At 44.7% G+C, this 26,070-nt stretch overlaps 1 protein-coding gene across 1 annotated transcript in view; it reads right to left on the bottom strand.

Moving 5' to 3' along the window:
- The window catches only part of LOC141265547 (uncharacterized), a 160,663-nt gene that overhangs the window by 45,105 nt on the left and 89,488 nt on the right, over positions 1-26,070 (bottom strand). Inside the window, exons 15-22 of the mRNA XM_073678741.1 lie at positions 23,492-23,545; positions 22,665-22,718; positions 20,744-20,797; positions 12,797-12,841; positions 4,245-4,298; positions 2,558-2,611; positions 2,412-2,465; positions 276-347 (exon numbers count right to left, since the gene is read on the bottom strand). Coding sequence (XP_073534842.1) covers positions 276-347; positions 2,412-2,465; positions 2,558-2,611; positions 4,245-4,298; positions 12,797-12,841; positions 20,744-20,797; positions 22,665-22,718; positions 23,492-23,545 — 441 coding nt within the window. The remainder of the gene's footprint in view (positions 1-275; positions 348-2,411; positions 2,466-2,557; positions 2,612-4,244; positions 4,299-12,796; positions 12,842-20,743; positions 20,798-22,664; positions 22,719-23,491; positions 23,546-26,070) is intronic.

The following is a 26,070-nucleotide window of genomic DNA, read 5'->3' as shown; positions in this document are numbered from 1 at the left end:
GCTCGCTATGGTAATGCTGGGAAAAGCAGGTCGGGAGGGGGGAGCTGGTGGAGTGCTGGAAGGGTCTCGTCTCTGGCTATGGTCCACTTATGGATCTTTAAAGTGTACTTTCTCTGAAACACCGGAGCGTTTCACAGAAATATATACCAGCGAGGTTCTGGTTCATGCAACCCATGGTCTGGGCCGCATGAATCAGATGACAGGTTCCTTTTAAGTTACAGTGAAAACATAAATGTAAATTCTTAAAGTATATACCTAACTGTATTACAACTTACTTTACATCCTTTTGGCCCTGGATTTCCCACTGAACCTTCTAATCCAGGCAAGCCTAGGTCTCCTCTTTGACCCTAGAAAGATAAATTATGGTTGTTTTTACAGGGTTTTCCTAAAAAAAATCCTTATGGAAATCAAATCCATGAAAAGCAGTTTTTGGAACTGCTCATACGGTCAGCTTTGGGTTTCTCATATGTTATTGAATATGATTAGGATTATTAATTACGGTTATAAGTTTGCTCATTTCTTGATTTTTGCAGCCTTCCAAAAACTGAAACAAAAAATATATATTTCCTTGACATAATATCAAATAATTGCAGGCATTTAAGTGTTTGTGCACGTTTTATAATTACAGTATAATATATCTGCTCAAGTCCTTGTTGTTCATGAGTTGAAGACTAACTCTACCCTAATGGACCGCTTTCTACCTGTCATTTAGATTTATTTCTACCTGCCATCAGATTTAAAGGGGTTGTTGCCTTTCAATTAATTTTTTACACTGGCTGCAGTTTGCTATAAAAAATATCATCCACCTTCTCCAGGTCCAGATAAGCCTCCACCACTTTTCTTAATGTCTGCCATTGGCTGTGGCACTGACGTCACACCAACAGTGCAGCAGCCAGCGAGCAGGCTCAGCGACTCTAAACAGGGCATTCCATCTACACAGGAATACCTTGTTGAGTCGTTGAGCTCACTGATTGGCTGCCTCCATGTTAAGGTGAGGTCAGAACTGTAGGTAATGCCAAACATTGGGAACAGAGGTGAAAACTCTGGGAACTACTTGCCCTCGAGAAAGCTATGAAATAAAGAAGCAAAGCGCGCGTCGGGACGTTGTTCAATTCTTTGCGGAGTGTCAAGTAGCATGGCTAAGGTTGGGCAACCTTCATTTGGCGTTATTTAAATATTTAGATTTTTTGGTGTGTGGTGGAGTTATAAATACTATGGTGATATACATATACACCAGATAAAGAGAAAATATTTTTCCCTTTTCCTTTTTTTTTCACCCTTAAAAGGATTTTCCAATGAATAAAAGTTAATTTTAATAATTGTCTGTGTCTGACCATGTACAGAACATACCACATCTCCTAGGCAGGGGAAGAAGCAAAAGAGAATACAGACATTACAGCAGGGGATCGCAGAGGACTCATTTTGTGAGGTAAAATATTGTTTAAAAACAGGCAGTGAAATGTTTTACCTCACAAAATGAATCCTCTGCGATCCCCTGCTGTAATGTCTGTATTCTCTTTTGCTTCTTCCCCTGCCTAGGAGATGTGGTATGTTCAGTACACAGTCAGACACAGCCATGGATTAAAATGAACTCTTGTGTATGAAAAAACCCTTTAAGTCTCTAGACCCTTCTATTGGTACATCCCCTCTCTTTTGTCTGTTTTTTTATTTGTCTGTTTGTGTTTCTATGAATTATGTAGCTGTTTTTATATTTTTTTGTAACAATAAAGGAATTTTTTAGCCTTAAAACTCCAATTTGTTCTCCTCTCTTTAAATTTTAATAATCAGTAAATTGAAAAAGTGCTTGTTTTTACAGAGACTATCAAACAATATTCACACATGAAGATAGGAATAACCCCTTAAAGAGAATTTGCACGATTTTGTGATATAAAGTAAATACATGGCTGTAATGGTCCTGTAACACAGATTAAATTGATACCTTTGGTTCTTCTTTAATCACCATTTGAAGTTTTCTGCTAATTAGATTTTGGTGCTCATGGGCTGGACTGTATAAAATGTCTTATTCTCCCTATTTTTGATTCCCCAGCCCCTCTGCCTGCCACCAGTATATGATTCGCCGGACTCTTAGCCTGCCTCCGATCTGTGATAGATCTGCCTCTGTTTGAAATCTCAGTAGTGACCTGTCTTTCACAGACTGGAGGCAGGCGGAGGGGCCCGGGGAATCACAGACAGGGAGGAGAAGACCTAGTGCACAGTCCGGCCATTGTGCACCGAAATCTAATTAGCAAAAAAACGTCAAATGCTGATTACAGAAGAACAACAAAGCAGATTTCTTCACCAAAGGTATCAATGTAATAAGTATTACAGCACCATTACAGCCATGTCTGTACTTTACGTTGCAAAATTGTGCCAGCAGGTTCTCTTTAAGACAGCTCTAATTGTACACTTACTTTTATTCCAGGAGGTCCTTGTGGCCCTGGAGGCCCATTGTCACCTTGTATACCCTATCATACACAAAAACAAAATGTTTAAAGGAAAAAAAGAGAGAATTTAGAAGTAATAGTGATGAAATAAAATCAAATGTGCAGTTTTGTACTTTTGCCCCTTGGGATCCTTCTGCTCCTGGAAGTCCACGTGGCCCATTTTCACCCTATAATGAATAAAGGCAGGTTTAAGAAAATAAAAATGAATAATTGGCAAATAAATATGATGGGATGAATGGTTGGTAAAGGTGGTGACCTTCATAGAAATCAAAGAAGGATGGAAATGTGTCTGATCTACTTCATTTTTTCAATTGTAAAATACTAGAAGTGCTAATTAAGTAAAAACCGCTGTGACTCTAGTAATATATATACAAGCTCTCTTTCAACCACTTCCAAGCGTTGTTTTTGCAGCCATAAATATATGACCGTTTTGTCAAACACTTGCCACCGCAGCCAGATTTGGCTTCCATTATACAAAGCTTTTTTCATTTTTATCCCCAAATTAATTACGAAAAGGAAATTGGGCCGATGCAAAAGTTTGGTCACCCTTGGAGATTTGTCTGCTCAGATAACTTTTTAGACCTTAATTAGCCTGTTGTTTTAATGAAGAAAATTTTTTGTAGTTATTTTCTACTAAATTATTTACTGTAATTTATTTCTACATTTATTTATTGTATTCTCACTAAGGGACCTAAGCAATAAAGGACCTACTAGGTATAGTACGATCGGCCTTCAGGTGACATCACAACACTTTTTCTACTGTCTAAGTCCACGTTCAGTATTTGGTCAGTATTTTCCATCAGTATTTGTAAGCCATAACAGGAGTGTGTGAAAAATGCAGAAATTGTGCCTACTTTTCCTATGATTGTTCTAAGTGTTCTTTCACAAGTCAGTTTTTCTCATACAAGTGCTATCTGTGTTTTTCATGTGTCGCACCTATGAAGATAAGTTTTATTCAATAGTGACGGCTGTCGCTCTCCCTCTTTGCGCATCACTTTTGCAGGCGGTCCTCTATGTTTGGGAGTTTATTTGATAAAGGTCGTGCTGACTGAAACGTCACGTTAGTACACGAAGACGGACCACATATATCGAATACAACTTATCTTCATTCACTTTATTCTGACGTGCCGGATTTCTCGATTTTTCATTATCCCTAGTCGAGCACTCGAAAAAGAAACCTAGGAGTGCCGTATTTCCTACTATACTGCGCTCGTACCTATAACAGTGTGTGGAGCTGCTCCTCGGACTGACTGGTCTTCACAAAAGCACGGACACTTGTTATTGATCCGAGTGTCTAATTAAGTTCACAATGCAAGTCTATGGATTCATGAAAAAGATTGGACAGCACTCGAATGAAATCCGTGCTCGGTCTGTTTCTCATGGACTGTTTTGATAGGAGAAGCTTGAGAAACCTCTATCATTTTTTTTTCATTTGACAAGAACTGATGAAACGCTGACCAAACTCTGATGGTAAAACCTGACACTCTGACCAGACTCTGATGACACTCTGATAAACAATTATGATGAAACTCTTGCCTTTTTTTTTTTAGAACGTTAAAAATCACTGACGTCTGAATGAGAACCTAACATCTTAGATGCCGTGGTCTGAATCTAAATGGACGGTATCAGAGTTACCTAATTATAAAGCAAGTGTATTATTAGTTTTCGTACATTGACCAAAAGTCCTTCCACTATCCTATTCACAGATGTGTTCATATTTCACATTTCACATTAATTGTATATCAAAAGTTGTTACACAGTTCTAAATCATAGAAATTTATTTCAGTTTATAACAATTACTTTAAGGCCCGGTGGTCCTGAGGCGCCTTTGAATCCCGGCATTCCTCTTTCTCCCTGTAAAAATAAATTATGGGATTAGATAAGTAATGTTTATAATTGAAGTTAACCTTTTTGTATATTCATAATATAGTAAAATGTATCATCATTATTATTTATTACCTCTAAGTGTAGAAATAAAGTACTGTAGAAATAAAATACATAAAAAGAGTAAATTACTCCAGAATGGTTGTTTCTAAAATTTCATAAAGTAAGGGTGGAATAGTAACTTTTTTTTGCTTTTCCGCTGGTGTCAGTGAAAACTGTATAATTCATTAGCAGCAATGAATGGATTTTCCTTTTTGGACAATTGCTATTAAAATAGTGAGTTATAAGTTAATTGTGGAAAAGCTTGCTAAAAATCACCTTATTGCTTTAATCAGATGCTAGCATTTGGGAAACCATAATCTCATTACACTACATCCATACTGAAATACATTAATAACAATGGACATCAATGGGCTTTAAGAGTTGGGGAAATACCAGGTTGCTCCATCAGGTCAGGATGCCCTTCATCAGGTTTTTTGAAAGGGGATATCTACCAGACTTTTAACATATTGCTCTTCCAGGAGTAGACACAGACAGAAGAGGACCCCAGAGCAAGAACGATATATGGGCCCTTTGCGGTCCAAAAGCTCATCTTTATGGACAATTCCACCTGCATATGAGGTGGAGGTGGGCCCCTTAACCTCTTGGGGCTCATGTACATCTTAAAGAGGACTTGTCTCCAGGACTCGTTTTATTCCTGCTGCTCCCCTGAGTATTCCCCTTTTTTTCTTGACTAGACAGAGATCTGGATCATTTTATTTAGTGTGTCCAATATTCAAGTTTTTAGTTTTTTTTCCCCAAAGAGGCATTGTTCACAGGATTCTCTTGAGATGTGTTGTTAGGCTGCTCTGCATAATTACCCTGTGACCAACTCCCCTTTGGTAGATACAATAAAAATGTGACGGAAAAAAACTGTTATGGATCCGGGAGGTGGAACCTCTGTGCTGCTGTGCAAGGAGGGACCAGAGGGGCGTGACTAAGTATCTATTCGGCCTGACCAGGGTCGCACGGCGGCTCAGTCGACTCCGTGAACCAGGGAGGGACCGAGCAGAGGGACCAGGTGCCACTCTGGGACCGACCTTGTATGAGAGCAGGTGACTCTGACGGGTCAGAAGGCAGGAACTGACCAGTACAGCGGAAGAGCACGGCAGGCAGGCTGACAGGTGGTCCAGATAGTCAGGCAGGCTGATTCGGCTGATAGCCAGACAGGTGCTCCTGGTAGGCAAGCTGGTGGGCACAGCAGATAACAGGCAGGTGCTTCCCGGTAAGCAGGCAGGCGGGCACGGCAGGTAAAGGCAGGCAAGTGGGCACGGCAGGTAACAGGCAGGTGCTTCCAGGTAAGCAGGCTGGCGGGCACGGCAGGTAACAGACAGGTGCTTCCAGGTAAGCAGGCGGGCAGAGCCCATAGACAGACTGGCGGACTGGACTGTAGACAAACTGTCTGGCTGGAAAGTAGTCAGACTGGCGGACTGGACTGTAGATCAGACTGGCGGACAGGACTGACTTGCAGAGGACCTGAGGGCTGAAGCAAAGTAAGTATCACAGAGCAACAACCTTGCACGGGCAACTCCATATTGGAGGAGGTACCTTATATAGGGAAAGTCCTCTGGTCATTGGCCGGGGACTTTTTAGGACGGTGCGCGTGGCCCCTTTAAGAGGGAGGGAGCGCGCGAGCGAGCTTCCTAAGCAAAGTGCCAGGGAAGCTGCGTGCACCAGCAGCAGCTGCAGGGAGGCCGGAAGACGCCGGAGCAAGACCTCGGCGGTAAGGGGGATGGCGTCTCTGCCTGGCAGTGGGAAGAGATGCCGATGCTACAGTACCCCCCCTTTACGCCCACCCTTTTTCAGGCCATCAAGAAATTCTTTAAGGAGAAGAGGGGCATGGATGTTCTCCCTTGGTTCCCAAGACCTCTCCTCCGGGCCAAACCCCTTCCAATCCACCAGAAAAAAAGTTTTTTCCTATTACCCTTTTGGTGGCCAAAATGTTCTCTACCTCATAGACGTCCTCAGTTGAGACTGGAGCTGGAGTGGTACCTGGATCGTCACAAACAGAATTAAGAACAACTGGTTTGAGGAGAGATGCGTGGAAGGAGTTGGGAATCCGTAAGGTGGCCAGGAGATTTAGCTTGTAAGCCATGGGATTGATTTGCTTGAGAACCTCAAACGGGCCGATGAACCGCGGACCCAACTTATACGATGGTATTTTGAGTCGAACATGTTTGGAGGAGAGCCAGACCCTGTCTCTAGTGTCTTCCCAAATAGTAGAAAATTCACTGACCAGAGACTCCGCGGCAGGATTGTCCACAGAAGCAGAGACGGGAAACGCGATCCGGGGGTGTTGACCGTAGACCACGAAGAACGGGGATTTGGAAGAAGACTCACTCTCATGGTTGTTATAGGAGAACTCAGCCCAAGGTAGGAGCTCAACCCAATCGTTATGGTGAGCATTGACGAAATGCCGGAGAAAGCTGGTAAGAACCTGGTTGATACATTCCACTTGACCATTGGACTGAGGATGATAAGCAGAGGAGAAATCCAGGGTGACATCCAGCAGCTTACACGTAGCTCTCCAGAAGCGCGAAGTGAACTGAATCCCACGATCAGACACAATGTGGAGGGGTAGGCCGTGGAGACGAAAGATGTGAAGGATGAAGTCCTTAGCCAGCACAGATGAGGACGGGAGACCAGGCAGAGGGATGAAATGGACCATTTTAGAAAAGCGGTCAGCGACCGCTCAAATGACAGTACAACCGGCAGAAACAGGGAGATCCGAAATAAAGTCCATAGCAATGTGTTGCCACGGAGCGGAAGGTACGGGTAGAGGCAGGAGACGGCCAGCGGGAAGATGCCTGGGAACTTTGTTACGGGCACAGGAGGAACAAGCCGAGACGAAATCCGCAACATCCTTGCATAGCGAAGGCCACCAGTAATGCCGGGTGATGAGCAGGAAGGTCTTCCTCTGGCCAGCATGGCCGGCTAGTTTGGACGAATGGCCCCAGAGAAGATCCTTCTTACGATCCGGAACAGCTACAAAAGTCTTACCTGGTGGAAGACGACACAGGTCAAACGGGGCCACAGTCATTACTCTGGAGGGGTCGATGATATGCAGAGGCTCCTCCTCTTGGTCGGAGGACAGGAATGAGCGGGATAGAGCGTCGGCTTTAACATTCTTGTCCGCAGGGCGGTGATGTAGAGAAAAGCAGAATTGGGCAAAGAACAGAGACCACCGGGCCTGACGCGGATTGAGTCTCCTGGCGTTTTGGAGATAGGCCAGGTTTTTGTGATCTGTGTAGATGATCACCGGGTGCAGAGCCCCTTCCAGCTGGTAGCGCCACTCCTCCAGCGCCAATTTGATGGCAAGCAGCTCACGATCTCCTATGGAGTAGTTGCGCTCGGACGAGAAGAGCTTGGAGAAGAAGCCGCAAGTTACCATTCTCCCGGACGGGGATTTCTGGGTGAGCACCGCTCCGGCTCCGGAGGAGGAAGCATCAACCTCCAGGAAGAACTGCTTGTTGCAATCCGGACGGTGCAGCACAGGGGCGGAAGAGAAGGCTTGTTTTAGGGAGACGAAGGCCTCCTCCGCTTCGGGAGTCCATTCCTTGGGATTTGCTCCCTTACGGGTGAGCGTGGAGATGGGAGCGGTCCGGGAGGAGAAATGAGGAATGAAGAGGCGGTAATAATTTGCGAAGCCCAGGAATCGCTGAATCGCCTTCAACCCCTCCAGTCGGGGCCATTTTAAGACGGCAGAAACCTTCTCGGGATCCATCCGAAGACCAGTCTCGAAGATAATATATCCCAGGAACGGAAGGGAAGTCTGCTCGAAGAGACAATTTTTAAATTTTGTGTAGAGACGATTCTGCCGGAGCCTTAGCAGAACCTGACGAACAATCCTCCGGTGTGAGGGCAGATCCGGAGAGAAGACCAAGATATCGTCCAGGTACACCACTACGCAAGAATACAAGAGGTCACGGAAAATGTTGTTAACTAGCTCCTGGAAGACGGCTGGGGCATTATAGAGACCAAAGGGCATCACGCGGTATTCATAGTGACTGTCCCGGGTGTTGAATGCCGTCTTCCACTCGTCTCCCTGGTGGATCCGGACCAAATTGTTCGCCCCACGTAGATCGAGCTTGGTGAAGACCCTCGCGCCTTTAAGGCGGTCGAACAGCTCCGAGATGAGAGGCAGGGGATACTTATTATTGATGGTAATTTGGTTAAGCCCCCTGTAATCGATACACGGCTGTAGCGAGCCGTCTTTCTTTTTAACAAAGAAGAATCCTGCTCCAGCCGGGGAAGTAGATTTCTGAATGAATCCCCTAGCAAGATTCTTCTCGATGTACTCAGACATGGCCCGGGTCTCAGCCAGAGACAAGGGGTAGATACACCCGCGGGGAGGTGAAGTGCCAGGTACCAGGTCGATGGGGCAGTCATACGGCCTATGAGGTGGTAGTGTCTCGGCTTCCTTCTTGTCGAAGACGTCCGCATAGGACCAATAGGGTTCCGGCAGACCAGGTAGATTAGCCGGAGTAGACGGAGGTCGAGCCGGGTGAACCGGAACCAGGGAGGTCTCATGGCAATCCTGCCCCCAACGGAGCACCTCACTAGATCGCCAATTCAGTACGGGTTCATGTTTCTGTAGCCAGGGTAGACCTAGCAAAAGGGAGTGAGAGAGTCCGGATAGCACATGGAAGGAGATCCTCTCCGAGTGCAGCATTCCCACCTGAAGGGTTACGGGATCTGTGACGAGCAAGATGGTCACTGGAAGGAGTCTCCCATCCATGGAAGCGACTGCCAATGGTTCGGCCAGATGTTTGGTGGGAATCTGATACTGCTCCACAAGGGACTGAGAAATGAGATTCCCAGCGGCTCCAGAATCCAGATGGGCGGTCTCAAAGAAGCGGGTCGCACCACTGGAGATAGAAATGGATAGAGTTAAGGACGGAGAGGATATACTCTTGCCTAGGACGACCTCTCCGAGCGGTCCTAGACACTGGAGTTTCCTGGCTTCACCGGACAGGAATGGATCAGATGCTCCTTACTGCCACAGTAGAAACAGCTCCCCTCGGCTCGGCGCGTTTCTTGGCCAGACTTGACCATCTTGGTCTGGTCAATCTGCATGGGTTCGGGCGAGCGTGCCCGGGGAATTGCTGGTTGGGAGGCAGGTTTCTGGAAAACAGGAGCAAGACGAGGAAATCTTCTCTCCAGGGTAGTCTCCTTAACTCGCTCCAAGAAACGGATGTCAATCCGGGTAGCTAGTGACATCAGGTCGTCCAGGGTGGAAGGGATGTCACGACTGGCTAGCTCATCTTTGATTCGTCCGGAAAGATCCTCCCAGAAGGTGGACACCAGGGCCTCGTTGTTCCAGGCAAGCTCAGATGTGAGGGTACGGAACTGTATGGCATACTGGCCTACAGTGAGACTTCCTTGGCGGAGACGGAGCAGTGAGGAGGCAGTAGAAGTCTTCCATCCAGGCTCATCAAAGACCTTCCGGAAGGCAGTGAGGAAAGCCGGAAGATCGGACACCAAGGGATCCCCTCTCTCCCATAGGGCATTTAGCCATGCCAATGCTTCCCCGGTGAGGTGAGACATGATGAACGCTACCTTGGCCCAGTCTGAGGGAAACTGATGTGCCAGGAGTTCAAAGTGCAGCGTTCACTGGTTTAGAAAACCCCGACATAAGACTGGGTCACCACCAAAACGTGGAGGCGCAGAGAGCCGTGGTCCAGAGCTGGATGCCATGGCACTAGCAGGCTGAGGCGCCGCCGGACGGACACAGGTAGGATGGACAGCGTGTCCAGGCAGGAGTTGACAGACCGCAGGTAGGTCAGGATAGTTTCCTGTTGGGATCTCTGATGAGAAACCTCCTGGTACAGGTCAGAAAGTGAAGGAGCCTGGGAGGCACCTGGTTCCATGGCCCGTGCAAACTGTTACGGATCCGGGTGGTGGAACCTCTGTGCTGCGGTGCAAGGAGGGACCAGAGGGGCATGACTAAGTATCTACTCGGCCTGACCAGGGTCGCATGGCGGCTCAGTCGACTCCGTGAACCAGGGAGGGACCGAGCAGCGGGACCAGGTGCCACTATGGGACCGACCTTGTATGAGAGCAGGTGACTCCCATAGGTCAGAAGGCAGGAACTGACCGGTACAGCGGAAGAGCACGGCAGGCAGGCTGACGGGTGGTCCAGGTAGTCAGGCAGGCTGATTCGGCTGATAGCCAGACAGGTGCTCCGGGTAGGCAAGCTGGTGGGCACAACAGAAAACAGGCAGGTGCTTCCAGGTAAGCAGGCAGGCGGGCTCGGCAGGTAACAGGCAGGTGCTTCCAGGTAAGCAGGCTCGTGGGCATGGCAGGTAACAGGCAGGTGCTTCCAGGTAAGCAGGCAGGCAGAGCCCATAGACAGACTGTCGGACTGGACTGTAGGCAGACTGTTGGGCTGGAAAGTAGTCAGACTGGCGGACTGGACTGAAGATCAGACTGGCGGACAGGACTGCCTTGCAGAGGACCTTAGGGCTGAAGCAAAGTAAGTATCACAGAGCAACAACCTTGCACGGGCACCTCCATATTGGAGGAGGTGCCTTATATAGGGAAAGTCCTCCGGCCATTGGTCTGGGACTTTTTAGGACGGCTCGTGCGGCCCCTTTAAGAGGGAGGGAGCGAACGCACCAGCAGCAGCTGCAGGGAGGCCGGAAGACGCCAGAGCAGGACCGGGGGCCAATCCTACAAAAACAAAGAAACAAGCAAACTAGAATACTCAGGGGAGCAATGCAAATAAAAGTAGCAAAAACTGACCCCACTATTGACCTGGTGACAGGTCCTCTTCTCAGTGTTATTCCCATTTTAAACATTTAAAAATCTGGAATATGTAGGTATAGGAATCTGAAAAACTTGATCAGTAAATTCAATATCAATGACAATAATGGCTCTTAGATGTGTTTCCACCTTTTGAAGATAAACAAAGCTGAAATATGAACTATAGGTTTGGGAATGTAAAGAACTTGGTCAATAGACTGTATACCTAGGAAAATGCTAAGGATATGGAATTAAAGGGGCTGTCCACTACTAGGTCAATCCCTTCTTAAATACGACTGTATATTCCCCCTTGTAAAATAAAAATACCCTATAATCAACTCCCGTAACGGCGCCTTTCCAGCGATGTCAGTGTTGGGTTTCCCATGGCTCGTATAACATTGGCTGCAGGGCTCATGTGGCATAACAGTCAGTGGCTGCTGTTGAGCTGCTGTGTTTTCACTTCCATCAGACGAACTTTGGACATTTTAAGGTAATAAGAGCACAGCAGTCAATTAGTGACCACTGATTGGCTGCAGGGCATAACAATGTTGCACGATTCCCAGGAGAACCAGCACCAACTTCTCTACAACGGTGATGGTATGGGAGTTGAGTATAGGGTATTTTAATTTTACAAGGGGGATAACAATTAAGAATGGATTGTCCAAACAGTAGACAACCCCATTAAATGGCTGATAGGTGCAGTTCCCCCTCTGAAGATGAGAATCCCCATTTAAAAGACTGGTATTATGTTGGTATAAAAATATGAAGATTTTGACCAGTAGATTTTAGATCCAGGATAGCAGCTACCCATCTAACTTTAGCATTCTATGACATTTTTGTTTTTGCCTTTTCTGCTTGCTTGTATGCCGTGAAATTTATACTTGTTGTGTATATCCTACCTATTATGTCTCTTACAATATGTTATGTCTAGAAACTACAGGTGAGCAAATCTTTTGAAATTGAAATTCGATAGCTTTGTCAAATTTTTCCCCCCAAAAAATCGATTTGCAGCAAATTAACCGGCTGCGAATTGCAAGTACTGCAAAGCCTCCAATTACCCTAAAAATATTTGTGTAATACTCTGAGGTCTCCTAGGACTGCATGGAACACTTTTCAAACTCTTTAGCACAAACATACTCTTAGTAATGTCAAAATGTCCTTAAAATATATGCCTATGGATAAATGGATGGTAGCTATTTTTCACGGCTGTCCCTATCACAGTATTTGTAATTTATAATGATAGTTATTTAGTGTTAAAACTTTATCTCCTTATCTCTACTGCTAAACTGTGAGCTATGAAGTTTTGTACCTATACAGATTTACTACAAAGCAGCTGCTACATTCCCTGTCTTTGCTTTTATACAGGCTATGATAATGCCTCATGATTGGCTGCATTATACCAGATGATGTGATAGCTGCAGCTGTTGTATTTTCACTCCACTCGAATCACAAATAGTTTGAATTTGCTGGGTCTAGCAAATTTCCTAAAATTCAACATAAATTCAATTAATATCAAATCAATTTGCTCATCTCTACTAGTAACTGAATAATTTGTGTATCCACTATACAACACAATTGCTTGAGGGGTTTTTAGTGACAGGAGAATTAATTGCATAATTTAAGGTGACAAAAAACTCTGCAGGCACAAAACAAGTTTGTAGACTATAGTGATCATGTAAAATTACCATTAATCCTATTGGACCAGGAAGACCAGGAGTGCCACGAAAACCCTAGAAAATATACATATATAATGTTGTTCAAAAGATCTTACAATTTAATGTTTGTTAGTCTGAGGCCACATTCACACGTTGAGTATTTAGTGAGTTTTTTACATCAGTATTTGTAAGCCAAAACCAGGAGTGGGTGAAAAATGAAGAAATGGTGACGTGTTTCTATTATATTTTTCCTCTGATTGTTCCACTCCTGATTTTGGCTTACACATACTAATGTAAAATACTGACCAAATACACAGGGACATGTGTTGTGTGATACTGAGATCATAGTGTCGCACTGCAACATTGCATCATGCGATTCATTTGTAATTTGGCAATTTTTTTTATAAACAATACAGCTCTAAAATATGCAAATTGCCTCTTCAGAGAAAAAGAGGACTTGAACTCTATAGCGCCACCAATTGGAAGCAGCAATCCTGCAAGTCACAATCGACCCTTTAACGAGTTGTGCAATATGACTTAGGATAATAGCCAAATCAGAATCTCAATTTGCAGACACAGTGTTTCGGGCTGTTGGCCCTCGTCAGTGCAAAGTATGAGCTCTGATTTGACTAGATGAGAGGCTCTGGACTGAGGTCTAAGGGGTAACGTTTCTCCTTGTGGAGAGTGACTGTCACGGGTGTGTCGCCACGAAGATCGTCACGAGTACACAGCCTGACTTCTCGCAGCTGACTTGTTGGTGCTTTGTGTTTTTCGGCAGTGAGGGAGTTAATTCTCTCTCTCTCTGTGCTAGACGAGGTCCAGCCTCGCCCAGCTGCAATCAATACTGCTGTAGTGAGACTCCTTCAAATGCCTGCTGGTCTGTTTGGGAAGTGTCGGTGAAAGCATTTCATTCAGACTAACAGAGCGGATCGTGGTGTTTGGAGTTTCTGAGATAAGTGTATTTGGAGTGTTTTTTCCCTTCCTCGCTTTATCATTTATCTCCTTTCCCGTTGGTGTTCCCTCTGTTGTAGTTGTGTAGTTGTTGTATGCAAGGTGGTTTTGGTTTTTCCCTTGTACTGTCTCGTTCGTCTAAGTACTGTGTGTGGGCATATTATTACTTGTCCCCTTTTGTTGTGATCGGGGTCCTTCTCAGGACTAGATTACTTAGGTGCAGGGATCCTCAGGAGGTAGGGGTTACGCTGGCGGCCTGGACCTCTGTACCTTTAACAGTACCTCCAGGTTGAGGGACTAGTCAGGGCCCCAGCTTAGGGTCAGCTTAGGCCCCCTACCTCCAGTATACAGAGACAGCGTGACATTTTCACCGACCCACTTAGTTTTTCTCCAGCTACCATGGATCCAGTAGCCGGTCTAGCTCGGCAGTTGCAGAGTTTGTCCATGGAGCTGGCGGACGTTAGGTCCAAGGTTTTGCATCCTCAGGAGCAAGCCGGACCAGAACCTAAAGTAGCTCTCCCTGACAGGTTCACTGGGGGGCGGGACAAGTTTTTTGTTTTCCGGGAGGCATGCAAGTTGTACTTTCGGCTGCGGCCTCGGTCATCGGGGAGTGAAGAACAAAGGGTGGGAATTGTCATCTCGCTCCTACAAGGGGACCCACAATCTTGGGCGTTCTCTCTTCCCCCGGGCTCCCCGACTCTCCAGTCAGTGGATAGGTTTTTCGCTGCTCTGGGACTCGTATATGATGACCCAGATCGGATCTCCCTTGCTGAGTCTAAGTTACGTAGGATCCAGCAGGGAGATCGTCCGGCGGAGGAATTCTGTTCGGAGTTCCGTAGGTGGGCCACGGACACCCAGTGGAATGACCCGGCTCTTAGGAGCCAGTTTTGTCATGGTTTATCCGACAAATTACAGGATGTGTTGGCACAGTATGACTCTCCCGCGTCACTGGAAGCCGCTATGGCCCTTGCTATTCACGTTGACAGACGGCTTCGGGAGAGGTGCGGGATAACTCTACCCCCTGTGATGACTCCACCTCCTACAAGGTCCCCTCATATGGTGGTTCCCCTGGTCAGTCCAGAGGAGCCTATGCAATTAGGAGGGACATCATTTCGGGGGAGGGGACCGGTGGTGCGCCATAAGACAGGAAGGTGTTTCTTCTGCGGGAGAAAGGGACATTTTATTGGGGGGTGTCCATCCCGTCCCTTGCAGAGTGAAGAGTCGTCGGAAAACTGTTGATCCCAGGTTGTGTGGTGGACGGCAATCTGGGAGTAGGTATTTCGTCCCTAGGTTCGTCTCAGTTTCTCGTACCGGCGGAGGTGGTGGTGGGTACGAGAACTGAGAGGATATCTGTTCTTCTGGATAGTGGGGCCGGGGCTAATCTGGTTGATGCTCGGTTTGCCCGGGTTCAAGGTATGCGATTGAGTGAGTTGGCTAAACCCATCCCCATATTCTCGATCGATGCCAGGCCTCTCGGTCAGGGAAGTTTTTTGCAAGCTGTGCATGACGTAAAACTTCAAGTGGGGGCGATACATAAAGAACTGTTGTCTTGCTACGTGTTGGAGGGTCTTCCCACTCCTATAGTGTTGGGCCTTCCTTGGTTAGCTAAGCATAACCCGGTTATTAATTGGCAAACCAGAGAGATAAGCCAATGGAGTAAATTCTGTAATAAAAACTGCATGAACACGGTCATCGGTGCGGTTACTCCTTGGGTCTTACCTCCATTTCTGGCGGACTTTGAGGATGTATTCTCGGAGAAAGGGTGTCAGGAATTACCCCCTCATCGCGAATATGACTGTTCTGTAAAACTGCTCCCTGAGGCCAAGTTACCTAAAGCTAGGTTGTATAACCTTTCTGGTCCTGAGAGGCAGGCCATGAAGGATTATATTTCAGAAAGTCTGGCTAAGGGGCATATTAGACCTTCATCTTCACCGGTGGCTGCGGGGTTCTTCTTTGTTAAGAAGAAAGATGGAGGCCTACGCCCTTGCCTGGATTTCCGTGAACTTAATCGGATTACGGTCCGAGATCCGTATCCTCTCCCACTTATTCCCGATCTCTTTAATCAGATCGTGGGCGCCAAATGGTTCTCTAAGTTGGATCTCAGGGGGGCGTACAATCTGATTAGGATGAAGGAGGGGGATGAGTGGAAGACGGCGTTTAACACTCCGGAGGGGCATTATGAGAACCTTGTCATGCCATTTGGTCTGACTAATGCCCCGGCGGTGTTCCAACACTTTGTTAATGACATTTTTCGCCGCCTGGTGGGACAGTTTGTTGTCATATATCTGGATGATATCTTAATTTACTCGCCGGATCTGGTGTCTCATCAGGAGCACGTTAGGCAGGTGTTACAGATCTTGCGGGATAATAAACTGTATGCCAAATGGGAAAAGTGTGTGTTCGCCATACAGGAACTCCAGTTTTTAGGCTTCCTGGTTTCAGCGTCCGGTTTTCGTATGGACCCTGGGAAAGTGCGGGCAGTTCTTGAGTGGGATCGGCCAGAGAATCTTAAGGCACTACAACGTTTCCTGGGGTTTGCTAATTATTACCGGAAGTTCATTCGTAATTTCTCGTCCATGGTTAAGCCTCTCACAGACATGACTAAAAAGGGGACGGATTTTTCTAGGTGGTCTGACAAGGCTTGTCAAGCATTCTCCTCCTTGAAAAAATGTTTTGCCTCGGCACCCATACTCATTCAACCTGATGCGTCACAGCCATTCATTGTAGCGGTAGACGCTTCCGAGGTAGGGGTGGGAGCAGTATTGTCACAGGGTTCGTCCCCTGGTAAGTGGCATCCGTGCGCCTTTTTCTCTAAAAAATTGTCGTCCGCTGAGAGGAATTATGATGTCGGCAATAGGGAACTCTTGGCCATTAAGTTAGCTTTTGAGGAGTGGCGCCATTTTTTGGAGGGGGCAGTCCATCCGGTCACCGTCATCACCCATCACAAGAACCTGCTATATCTGGAGTCCGCGAAACGTCTGAATCCCAGACAAGCTAGGTGGTCATTGTTTTTTACCAGGTTTAATTTTGTCGTTACATATCGTCCTGGGTCAAAAAATGTAAAGGCGGATGCCTTATCTCGTAGTTTCCCTGGGGCCGGGAATACGGACGACCCGATTCCTATCCTTCAGGAGGGGGTGGTGGTTTCGGCAGTATGCTCTGAGCTGGAGGAGGAGGTATTGGAGGCTCAGGGGGACGCCCCTGTTGGACCTCCGGGGAGACTGTTTGTTCCAGATCAGTTGCGACAAAAGGTGATCGAGGCACACCATAACTCAGTTTTTGCAGGACACCCGGGGAGTAAAGCAACTGTGGATCTCCTCTCGCGTCGGTTTTGGTGGCCTAACTTACATAAGGAGGTGGTAACTTTTGTCGCGTCCTGTGGGGTTTGTGCGCGCTCTAAGACCTCACATACCCGTCCGTCTGGGGCCCTCTTACCTTTGAAGATCCCGGAGCGTCCTTGGACTCATCTGTCTATGGACTTTATTACGGACCTCCCTGCGTCTTCGGGTAAAACGGTCATACTCGTTGTAGTGGACAGGTTCAGCAAGATGGCACATTTTATCGCTCTTCCGGCTCTCCCTAATGCTAAAACTCTTGCGCAGGTGTTCATTGGGGAGATTGTGAGGCTTTACGGGGTACCCTCCGAGGTGGTGTCTGATCGGGGGTCTCAGTTTGTGTCCAAGTTCTGGAAGGCGTTTTGTGCACGGCGGGGGATGCATTTGTCATTCTCATCGGCTTTTCATCCTCAGACCAATGGTCAGACGGAACGTATGAACCAGAGCTTGGAGACATATCTCCGGTGTTTTGTGTCAGAGAACCAGGAGGACTGGGCTTCTTTCTTACCTCTGGCAGAGTTTGCTCTTAATAATAGGCGGAGCGAGTCCACTGGTAAGTCCCCGTTTTTTGGGGCATATGGTTTTCACCCCCAGTTTTGTACTTTCAGTAGGGGTGGCTCTTCGGGGGTTCCTGAGGAGGAACGATTTTCCTCATCACTCGCTTCAGTATGGAGAGGGGTGCTGAAGAATCTGAATACTATGGGGAACCGATACAAACGTATGGCTGATAGGAGGAGAGTGTCTGGTCCGGACCTAAGTGTGAACGATCGGGTATGGTTGTCTACCAGGAATATTAAACTTAAGGTTCCCTCCTGGAAACTGGGTCCCAGGTTCATCGGGCCGTACAGAATCAGTTCTATTATTAATCCGGTGGCATTCCGTCTTGACCTCCCCCCTACGTTTAAAATTCACAACGTGTTCCACAGATCGTTGCTTAAGAGGTATGTGGCGCCGGTGGTACCGTCACCTTTACCTCCCCCTCCAGTGGTGGTCAATGGTAACTTGGAGTTCCAGGTATCGAGGGTCATCGATTCACGCTTTAATCGCCGGTCCCTTCAGTACCTGGTTCATTGGAAAGGGTATGGTCCTGAGGAGAGGATGTGGGTTCCTGCGTCGGATATTAACGCAGACCGATTAGTTCGGGCCTTCCACACGACTCACCCGGATAAACCTGGCCCTGAGGGTCCGGAGGCCCCTCGTAGAAGGGGGGGTACTGTCACGGGTGTGTCGCCACGAAGATCGTCACGAGTACACAGCCTGACTTCTCGCAGCTGACTTGTTGGTGCTTTGTGTTTTTCGGCAGTGAGGGAGTTAATTCTCTCTCTCTCTGTGCTAGACGAGGTCCAGCCTTGCCCAGCTGCAATCAATACTGCTGTAGTGAGACTCCTTCAAATGCCTGCTGGTCTGTTTGGGAAGTGTTGGTGAAAGCATTTCATTCAGACTAACAGAGCGGATCGTGGTGTTTGGAGTTTCTGAGATAAGTGTATTTGGAGTGTTTTTTCCCTTCCTCGCTTTATCATTTATCTCCTTTCCCGTTGGTGTTCCCTCTGTTGTAGTTGTGTAGTTGTTGTATGCAAGGTGGTTTTGGTTTTTCCCTTGTACTGTCTCGTTCGTCTAAGTACTGTGTGTGGGCATATTATTACTTGTCCCCTTTTGTTGTGATCGGGGTCCTTCTCAGGACTAGATTACTTAGGTGCAGGGATCCTCAGGAGGTAGGGGTTACGCTGGCGGCCTGGACCTCTGTACCTTTAACAGTACCTCCAGGTTGAGGGACTAGTCAGGGCCCCAGCTTAGGGTCAGCTTAGGCCCCCTACCTCCAGTATACAGAGACAGCGTGACAGTGACACACCGGCTCTGGCATGCCAAGGTAAGGAGGCTTATTCGTCGTGCAATGCTCCTCTGGAAAATTAAAATAGTCACATAACAGAAAGTCACAGACAAGTTACACAAGTGTTTTTGGTCATGTGAATTGCCTGAGAATTGCTGTTGTGCGACATGTCTCACCATATACAGTGGGGACAATAAGTATTTGATATACTGTCGGTTTTGCAAGTTTTCCCACCTACAAAGAATGGAGAGGTCTGTAATTTTTATTGTAGGTATACTTCAACTGTGAAAATCACACTGTATGATTTTTACATAATTAAATTGCATTTTAGTGCAATAAATAAGTATTTGATCACCTACCAACTAGCAATAATTCTGTCTCTCACAGACCTGTTAGCATTTCTTTAAGAAGCCCTCCTACTCTGCACTCATTACCTGTATTAATTGCACCTGTTTGAACTTGTTACCTGTATAAAAGACATCTGTCCACACACTCAATCACACTCCAACCTCTCCAACATGGCCTAGACCAAAGAGCTGTCTAAGGACACCAGGGACAAAATTGTAGATCTACACTTAGATGGGATGGGCTAAAGGAGAATAGGCAAGAAGCTAGGTGAGAAGGCAACAAATGTTGGCACAATTATTAGAAAATGGAAGAAACACATGACTGTCAATCTTCCTCGATCTATGGCTCCATGCAAGATCTCGCCTCGTGGGATAAGGATGATTCTGAGAAAGGTCAGGAATTAGCCCAGAACTACACAGGAGGACCTGGTCAATGACCTAAAGAAAGCTAGGACCATAGTCTCACACATTACCGTTAGTAAGACACTGTGCCATCATGGATTAAAATCCTGCAGGGCATGCAAGGTGCCCCTGCTCATGCCAGCACATGTCGAGGCCTGTTTGTAGATCGCCAATGACCATCTAGATGATCCAGAGGAGGCATGGGAGAAGGTCATATGGTCAGATCAGACCAAAATAAAACTTTTTGGTATCAACTTCACTCGCCATGTTTTGGAGGAAGAAGAAGGATGAGTACAACCCCAAGAACACCATCCCAACCGTGAAGCATGGCGTGGGAAACATCATACTTTGGGGGTGCTTTCCTGCAAAGGGGACAGGACAGCTGCACAGTATTGAAGGGAGGATGGATGGGGTCATGTATTGCGAGATTTTGACCAACAACCTTCTTCCCTCAGTAAGAGGATTGAAAATGGTTCGTGACTGGGTCTTCCAGCAGGACAATAACCCAAAACACATAGCCAGGGCAACTAAGGACTGGCTCCATAAGAAGCATTTCAAGGTCATGGAGTGGCCTAGCCAGTCTCCAGACCTGAAACCAATAGAAAATCTTTGGAGGGAGCTGAAACTCAATGTTGCCCAGCAACAGCCCCGAAATCTGAAAAATCTGGAGAAGATCTGTATGGAGAAGTGGGCCAAAATCCCTGCTGCAGTGTGTGCAAACATGGTCAAGAACTACAAGAAACATCTGACCTCTGTAATTGCAAACAAAGGTTTCAGTACCAAATATCAAGTTCTGTTTTTCTATTGTATCAAATACTTATTTCATGCAATAAAATGCAAATTAATTACGTAAAAATCATAAAATGTGATTTTCTGGATATTTTTTTTAAGATTCTGTCAATTACAGACCTCTTCATTCTTTCTAGGTGGGAAAACTTGCAAAATCGGCAGTGTATCAAATACTTATTTTCCCGACTGCAATCCCAGCTGATGAGTTTCGAAAAATAATAAAAGTATAAAATAATAGTATTTGTTGAATGGTGCAGACTAGGCTAAGTGCACCGTCATTTGTGGTTATACTTTACATTTAATAGCACACAAGGTATTTTCTTACCGGTAATCCTGTACGGCCATCTGCTCCAGGCTGACCTGGCTGACCTTTATCTCCCTACAAATAATTACATGAAGAGTTACCAAACTAATATCCCCAATGTATTGAGGGTCACAAAGTTTTTTAATGGGAACTGAAAAATGCAACAAAATTCTCCTACCATTCCATACCTAATTGTAATCAACCTGTCAATTATACTTGAAGCATTACTGAAATATCAGACAGATTTGATCAGCGTATTGTGAAATAAATGACTAGTGCTGGAGATGAAGGTAACAAAAAGACTAAGTGGAAAAGGAGACATTTTGCTATAAAGGAATATGTTGCAAAGTTTCTTATCTTTACTTGAACTAATGATCTTTAAAAATACTATAAAGGCTCGTACCACGCTAAATATTTGCTTAACCTCATACAGTGGATATAAAAAGTCTACACACCCCTGTTAAAATGCCAGGTTTTTGTCATGTAAAAAAATCATACCACCTACAATTTTTTAAGAGCTCTTTCCACCTTTAATGTCACCTATAATCTGAACAATTCAGTTGAAACAAACTAAAAATATTTTCGGGTGGGAAAAGAAAAATAAAGAACTAAAATAATGTTGTCTTTAACTAACACTTTGTTGAAGTAACCTTTGAATTTATGACAGTGTTCAGTCTTTTTGGGTAGGAGTCTATCAGCATGACGCATATACAATCTTAGCCAAATCAGTAGTACTTCAAATCTCCTGTGTGCAGCCCTTTTCAGATTATCAATTGGATTTAGGTCAGGGCTCAGATTGGGCCATTACAAAACTTTGATCTTCTTCTGGCAAAGCAATTCTTTTGGTGAAATTCAATTTCAGCTCCAGCTTTTTAGCAGATGCCTGAATATTTTGTTGCAAAATTGACTGATATTTGGAACTGTTCATAATTCCCTCATTCCTTGACTAAAACCCCAATAAAATAAGTTCCAAAGCTTAATGCTGCATACACCATGCTCATCTCTGGGTCTGTTGTTCTTTTGGTGATGCACAGTGTTGGCTTTGCGCCAAACACATGGAATTATGGCCAAAAAGTTCAACCTTGGTTTCAAGGAGATCATAAAATATTTTCTCACATGCTTTTGGCAGACTTGATGTAGATTTTTGCAGAACATATTTTGACTTGTATGTTTTTCTTTGTAAGAAAAGTCTTCCATCTTGCCAAGATACCCCACAGACCAGACAAAGCGAGAACCCGGCAAGTAGAGACCAGCTCTGATCCCAAAAATGACGTGTTTCGGGGTCAGGGCTGATCTCTGCTCTTCCTGGTCGTTGGGTTTTTTCCTTACAATAAGCACTGACAGTGCGCTCTCTTGCCGGCTCGTCACTTCTGATTAGAGTTGGCAAGGGAGCGCACTGTGCAATGAAATTTATATTGAACAGTAACAAAGGAGCTTGTACTGAGCATACATTGGAATGGAGAATGACACATGCTCAGTAGAACAAGGACTAACCCAGCCCCCGAAATGGACCTCAGATATGAAGCTCCACTTCAGGTTGAGGACAGAGGCTGCAGAGGCTGCAGCAGTGACCACAGATTTTGCCCCCTGATGACGTCTCGTTTGATTATCCCATCTTGGACTGGGGATTCTCAAATGAAAGGTCATCAAACTGGAAGTAGTTAAAAAATAATAAAGCAGTTAGAGAGAGTAGAGAGGGAACGGTAGGTACTTTTTAATTAAAGTATATTAGAAAAGAGATTATAGTATTACATTAACTAGATAGGAATTTAGGATTAAAATCAATATTAGTTTTGGACCACCTCTTTAATATTTATAGCCTTGCACTAATGGAAATATGTCCCTAAGGTAAGTTTCTGATTCTTTGACATTTTTTCTTTAGTCCAGTGCCAGTATGTCATATGTTAAAAAATGTATACATTTATGATATGAAATGACTTACCTTTAACCCTACTAGACCAGGCTCACCATTTCTTCCAGGTAATCCAGTTTCACCCTAAAACCAGAAATAGATTCCTTGCATAATGGAAGCTTTAATTTATTTGCTATTCAGTTGGACAGTTTGGTGTCTTTGTGAAATGTTATATTGTGCTAGTTTGACAAGCAATTTGTATGTGTGCAAAGGTTTTATTTTGTTGTTTCTCTGCACTTCCAATTGCCTATGAAAGGTCGACAGAAGACTATATATTATCAGAACTGGCTTTGGACCAAATAACTTTGTTCCTTATTGATGATGTGATCTATGTGTGCATTTTATAGGTACTTTCTGAGTATTTTACTGATATATTGAAGTAAACTCAAGATTAAAGGATGAGACATGTATATCAGGAGTGCAGACTGTCAGTCATTACTTAGTTCAATGTGATCTATGTGTGCATTTTATAGGTACTTTCTGAGTATTTTACTGATATATTGAAGTAAACTCAAGATTAAAGGATGAGACATGTATATCAGGAGTGCAGATTGTCAGTCATTACTTAGTTCACACTTGTAACTCCCCCTTACATTTAAAATAAGCTCTGGAGGCAGATTATCATGTAGATCAGTGTAGATGTTAACAAATCATTTACAAATTAAGAAAAGCATGGATGTTCTGGAATAAGACATCGGATTGCAGATATCAAGTTATCATTTTATTCAATTTTCTACAACCTATATGTCCATATAGACGGCTTAGGAGGGTTGATCCTACTGACACATTTGCCTTTAATCTACTATGAATCGTAGATTAGATATTTCTACAAAATACGATTTAAGAATCATACTTACTAATGGCCCCTGAGGTCCTGGAGGACCAAATGATCCCCTTTCCCCTTTACTGCCCTAAGAAGGAAGATTAAAAAGGAAGGAAATACTAAATTATTTGCCTAGAAAGTGATTGGATATAATATTAAGAGTTATATATGATGTCAAATAAGATACTTGAAAATCATGTTTATTTTTACTTTGAACAATAAGATTATGATTTTTATAAGGACTATATCCCTTACAAGACTATGTGCTTAGTTTATACTGTCAGTTTGGTCTGACATACTCCCATTAAATAACAATTTGAGGGCCGCTATTCATCAAGTAAACCAATATATATAATCTATACAATTCACTCAACCAAAATTTATTATTTTTAAAAAGGATCTTTTAACAGATTTCACGGTATAAACTGCATCCATTAATAGATGGTGTACTTACTTTGAAAATTTGCACCCAAATGGCTGTATATCCCTGAACTGAACTTTTCTAATGTTAAAGGGTTTGTCCACTACTATTGAAAATTGGCCAATGTATTTTTATGATGAAAATAAGTTTCTTTGTAAATACCTTGAGCTGGTGTTACTGCCTGTGAGTGGCGCTATCGCTGGTCGCTCACAGGCATCACGTGACCCCCAGCTGCAATAACACCAGCGCAAGGTATTTACAAAGACACTTATTTTCATCATAAAAATACATTGGCCTATTTTCAATAGTACTGGACAACTCCTTTAAGACCTTATGGGGATGGTGTACACACTTTGAAAATCCACAAAACAATTGCAGGGCACAGATGGGTTACCATGGCAGTCAAAGGCTCCCATTGCTGATATCTTGGTACATCTCTGACGCACAGCCATATGCTAAACTTCAAAGAAGAGTGCAATTAATACAATATACTGTAACAGAATAGGGAACTTTTATCCCCAACAGGACATTCGCTGTGTGGCTGACATGCGATTACATTTGAAACAGTGATAAAGGTTCACTGTTCTTCCAATCGTTGCAGAAGACCCCAGCGGTCAGACATCCACCAAGGTAATAACTTGTTTTGTGGGCACAATAGATGTGCATGAACAGGGCTGGAACAAAGAGTAGGCATTGTTAGGCACTCGCCTAGGGCACTACCTCCCTCAGGGGGTGGAGCACTTTTCTTCACAGTATGACATGCAACTGAGTGACTGCTGGGGAACAGGCACACAGGTGAACAGTGTCAATGAGTTACTAAAACCGCTCACTGTTTTTTCTGCCTGCACCCTGGCCGACGTTCTCTCCCTGCATTCAAATGTATTCATATTTTTAAGACTACAATTGAAGATATGAGTGTGGCCTGGGACAGAAGCAGAGGAGCTCTAATCAGCTGCCTGCTCCGCAGGTTACTCTAGCAGTCCGCAGGCTCTTTCTGGCCTGCAGCCAGTTGAAAGCTTGCGCCAGACAGGGGATATTGGGCTTTGTGATGACATCACTGCATTGTCCTGCCCCACTACTAGAATAGGTGGAAGAGGAGACAGAAGCTTTTTTTTATTTGTATATTAATTAAACTCGGAGTGGAATGGTGGGTCATCATACTATATGGGGGGTTGTGGAGCATCATACTGTATTGGAGGCTGTGAAGGACATCATAGTGGATGGGGGCTGTTGGAGCACCGTACTGTATGGGGACTGTGGGGGTATCATACTGTATGAGGGGGCTGAGGAACAAGTATTAGGTGGCTTTAAGCTTTAAAAAAAATTGTATATTTAAACGTGGAGTCAAATGGTGGGGCATCATACTATACAGGGCTGTGGGGGGCATTATACTGTTTATAGGAGGCATAAGAGGGACAATATGTGGTCTTATTTTGTACAGGGAGCACAGTAAGGAGCAATTTATTCAGAGGCACAGCATAGTGCTATACATGAATACACAAGTACCACCATCATGAATACATCACACACCAGAACCTCCATTAGTACATGATTACATCACCATAACCATCATTAGTACAAAAATACAGCAGTAGAACCACCAAAAGTATATAAAAACATCACCAGAACCACCAACAGTCCATGAATACATCACCAGAACCATCATATACATGTACCGGTGCGGTATTCATATTCTAATGATGGTTCTAGTGATGAATTCATGGACAGGTGCTGGTTCTGGTGATGTATTCATGAACTAATGGTGGATTTAGTGATGCATTCATGTACTGATGATAGTTCTGATGAAGTATTCATGTACTGATGATGATTTTGGCGATTTATTCGTGCACTGATGATTTTGGTGATGTATTCATGTATTGATGGTGGCTTTGATGATGTATTCATGTACTAATGGTGGTTCTGGTAGTGTTTTTGTGTTCTTTCAGAGTCTGGAAGGGCTAGTGGACCCTACTTAGTTAAACTAATAAATAGAAAAAAAACTATAATAAGACTTTTTTTTCTCAAAAACTAAAAATACTCAATGGTTTCCTCGTACATAGCTATGTATAACATTATAGAGTATAGAGAGATACTAAGGATATAATACAGTATGTAACAACTAAATATTTACTTATAGGGACCAAATGCTAAAAGTATGAGATATAAAAGATAAAAGTAACCTGTAGAAGCAA

This window comes from Phyllobates terribilis, unplaced genomic scaffold, assembly GCF_046119375.1.
Source record: "Phyllobates terribilis strain yellow unplaced genomic scaffold, ASM4611937v1 Scaffold_4__5_contigs__length_816908805, whole genome shotgun sequence".
Classification (NCBI taxonomy): domain Eukaryota; kingdom Metazoa; phylum Chordata; class Amphibia; order Anura; family Dendrobatidae; genus Phyllobates; species Phyllobates terribilis.
The sequence above is the reverse complement of the archived record's forward strand: the minus strand, read 5'-3'. Positions and strand labels throughout refer to the sequence as shown.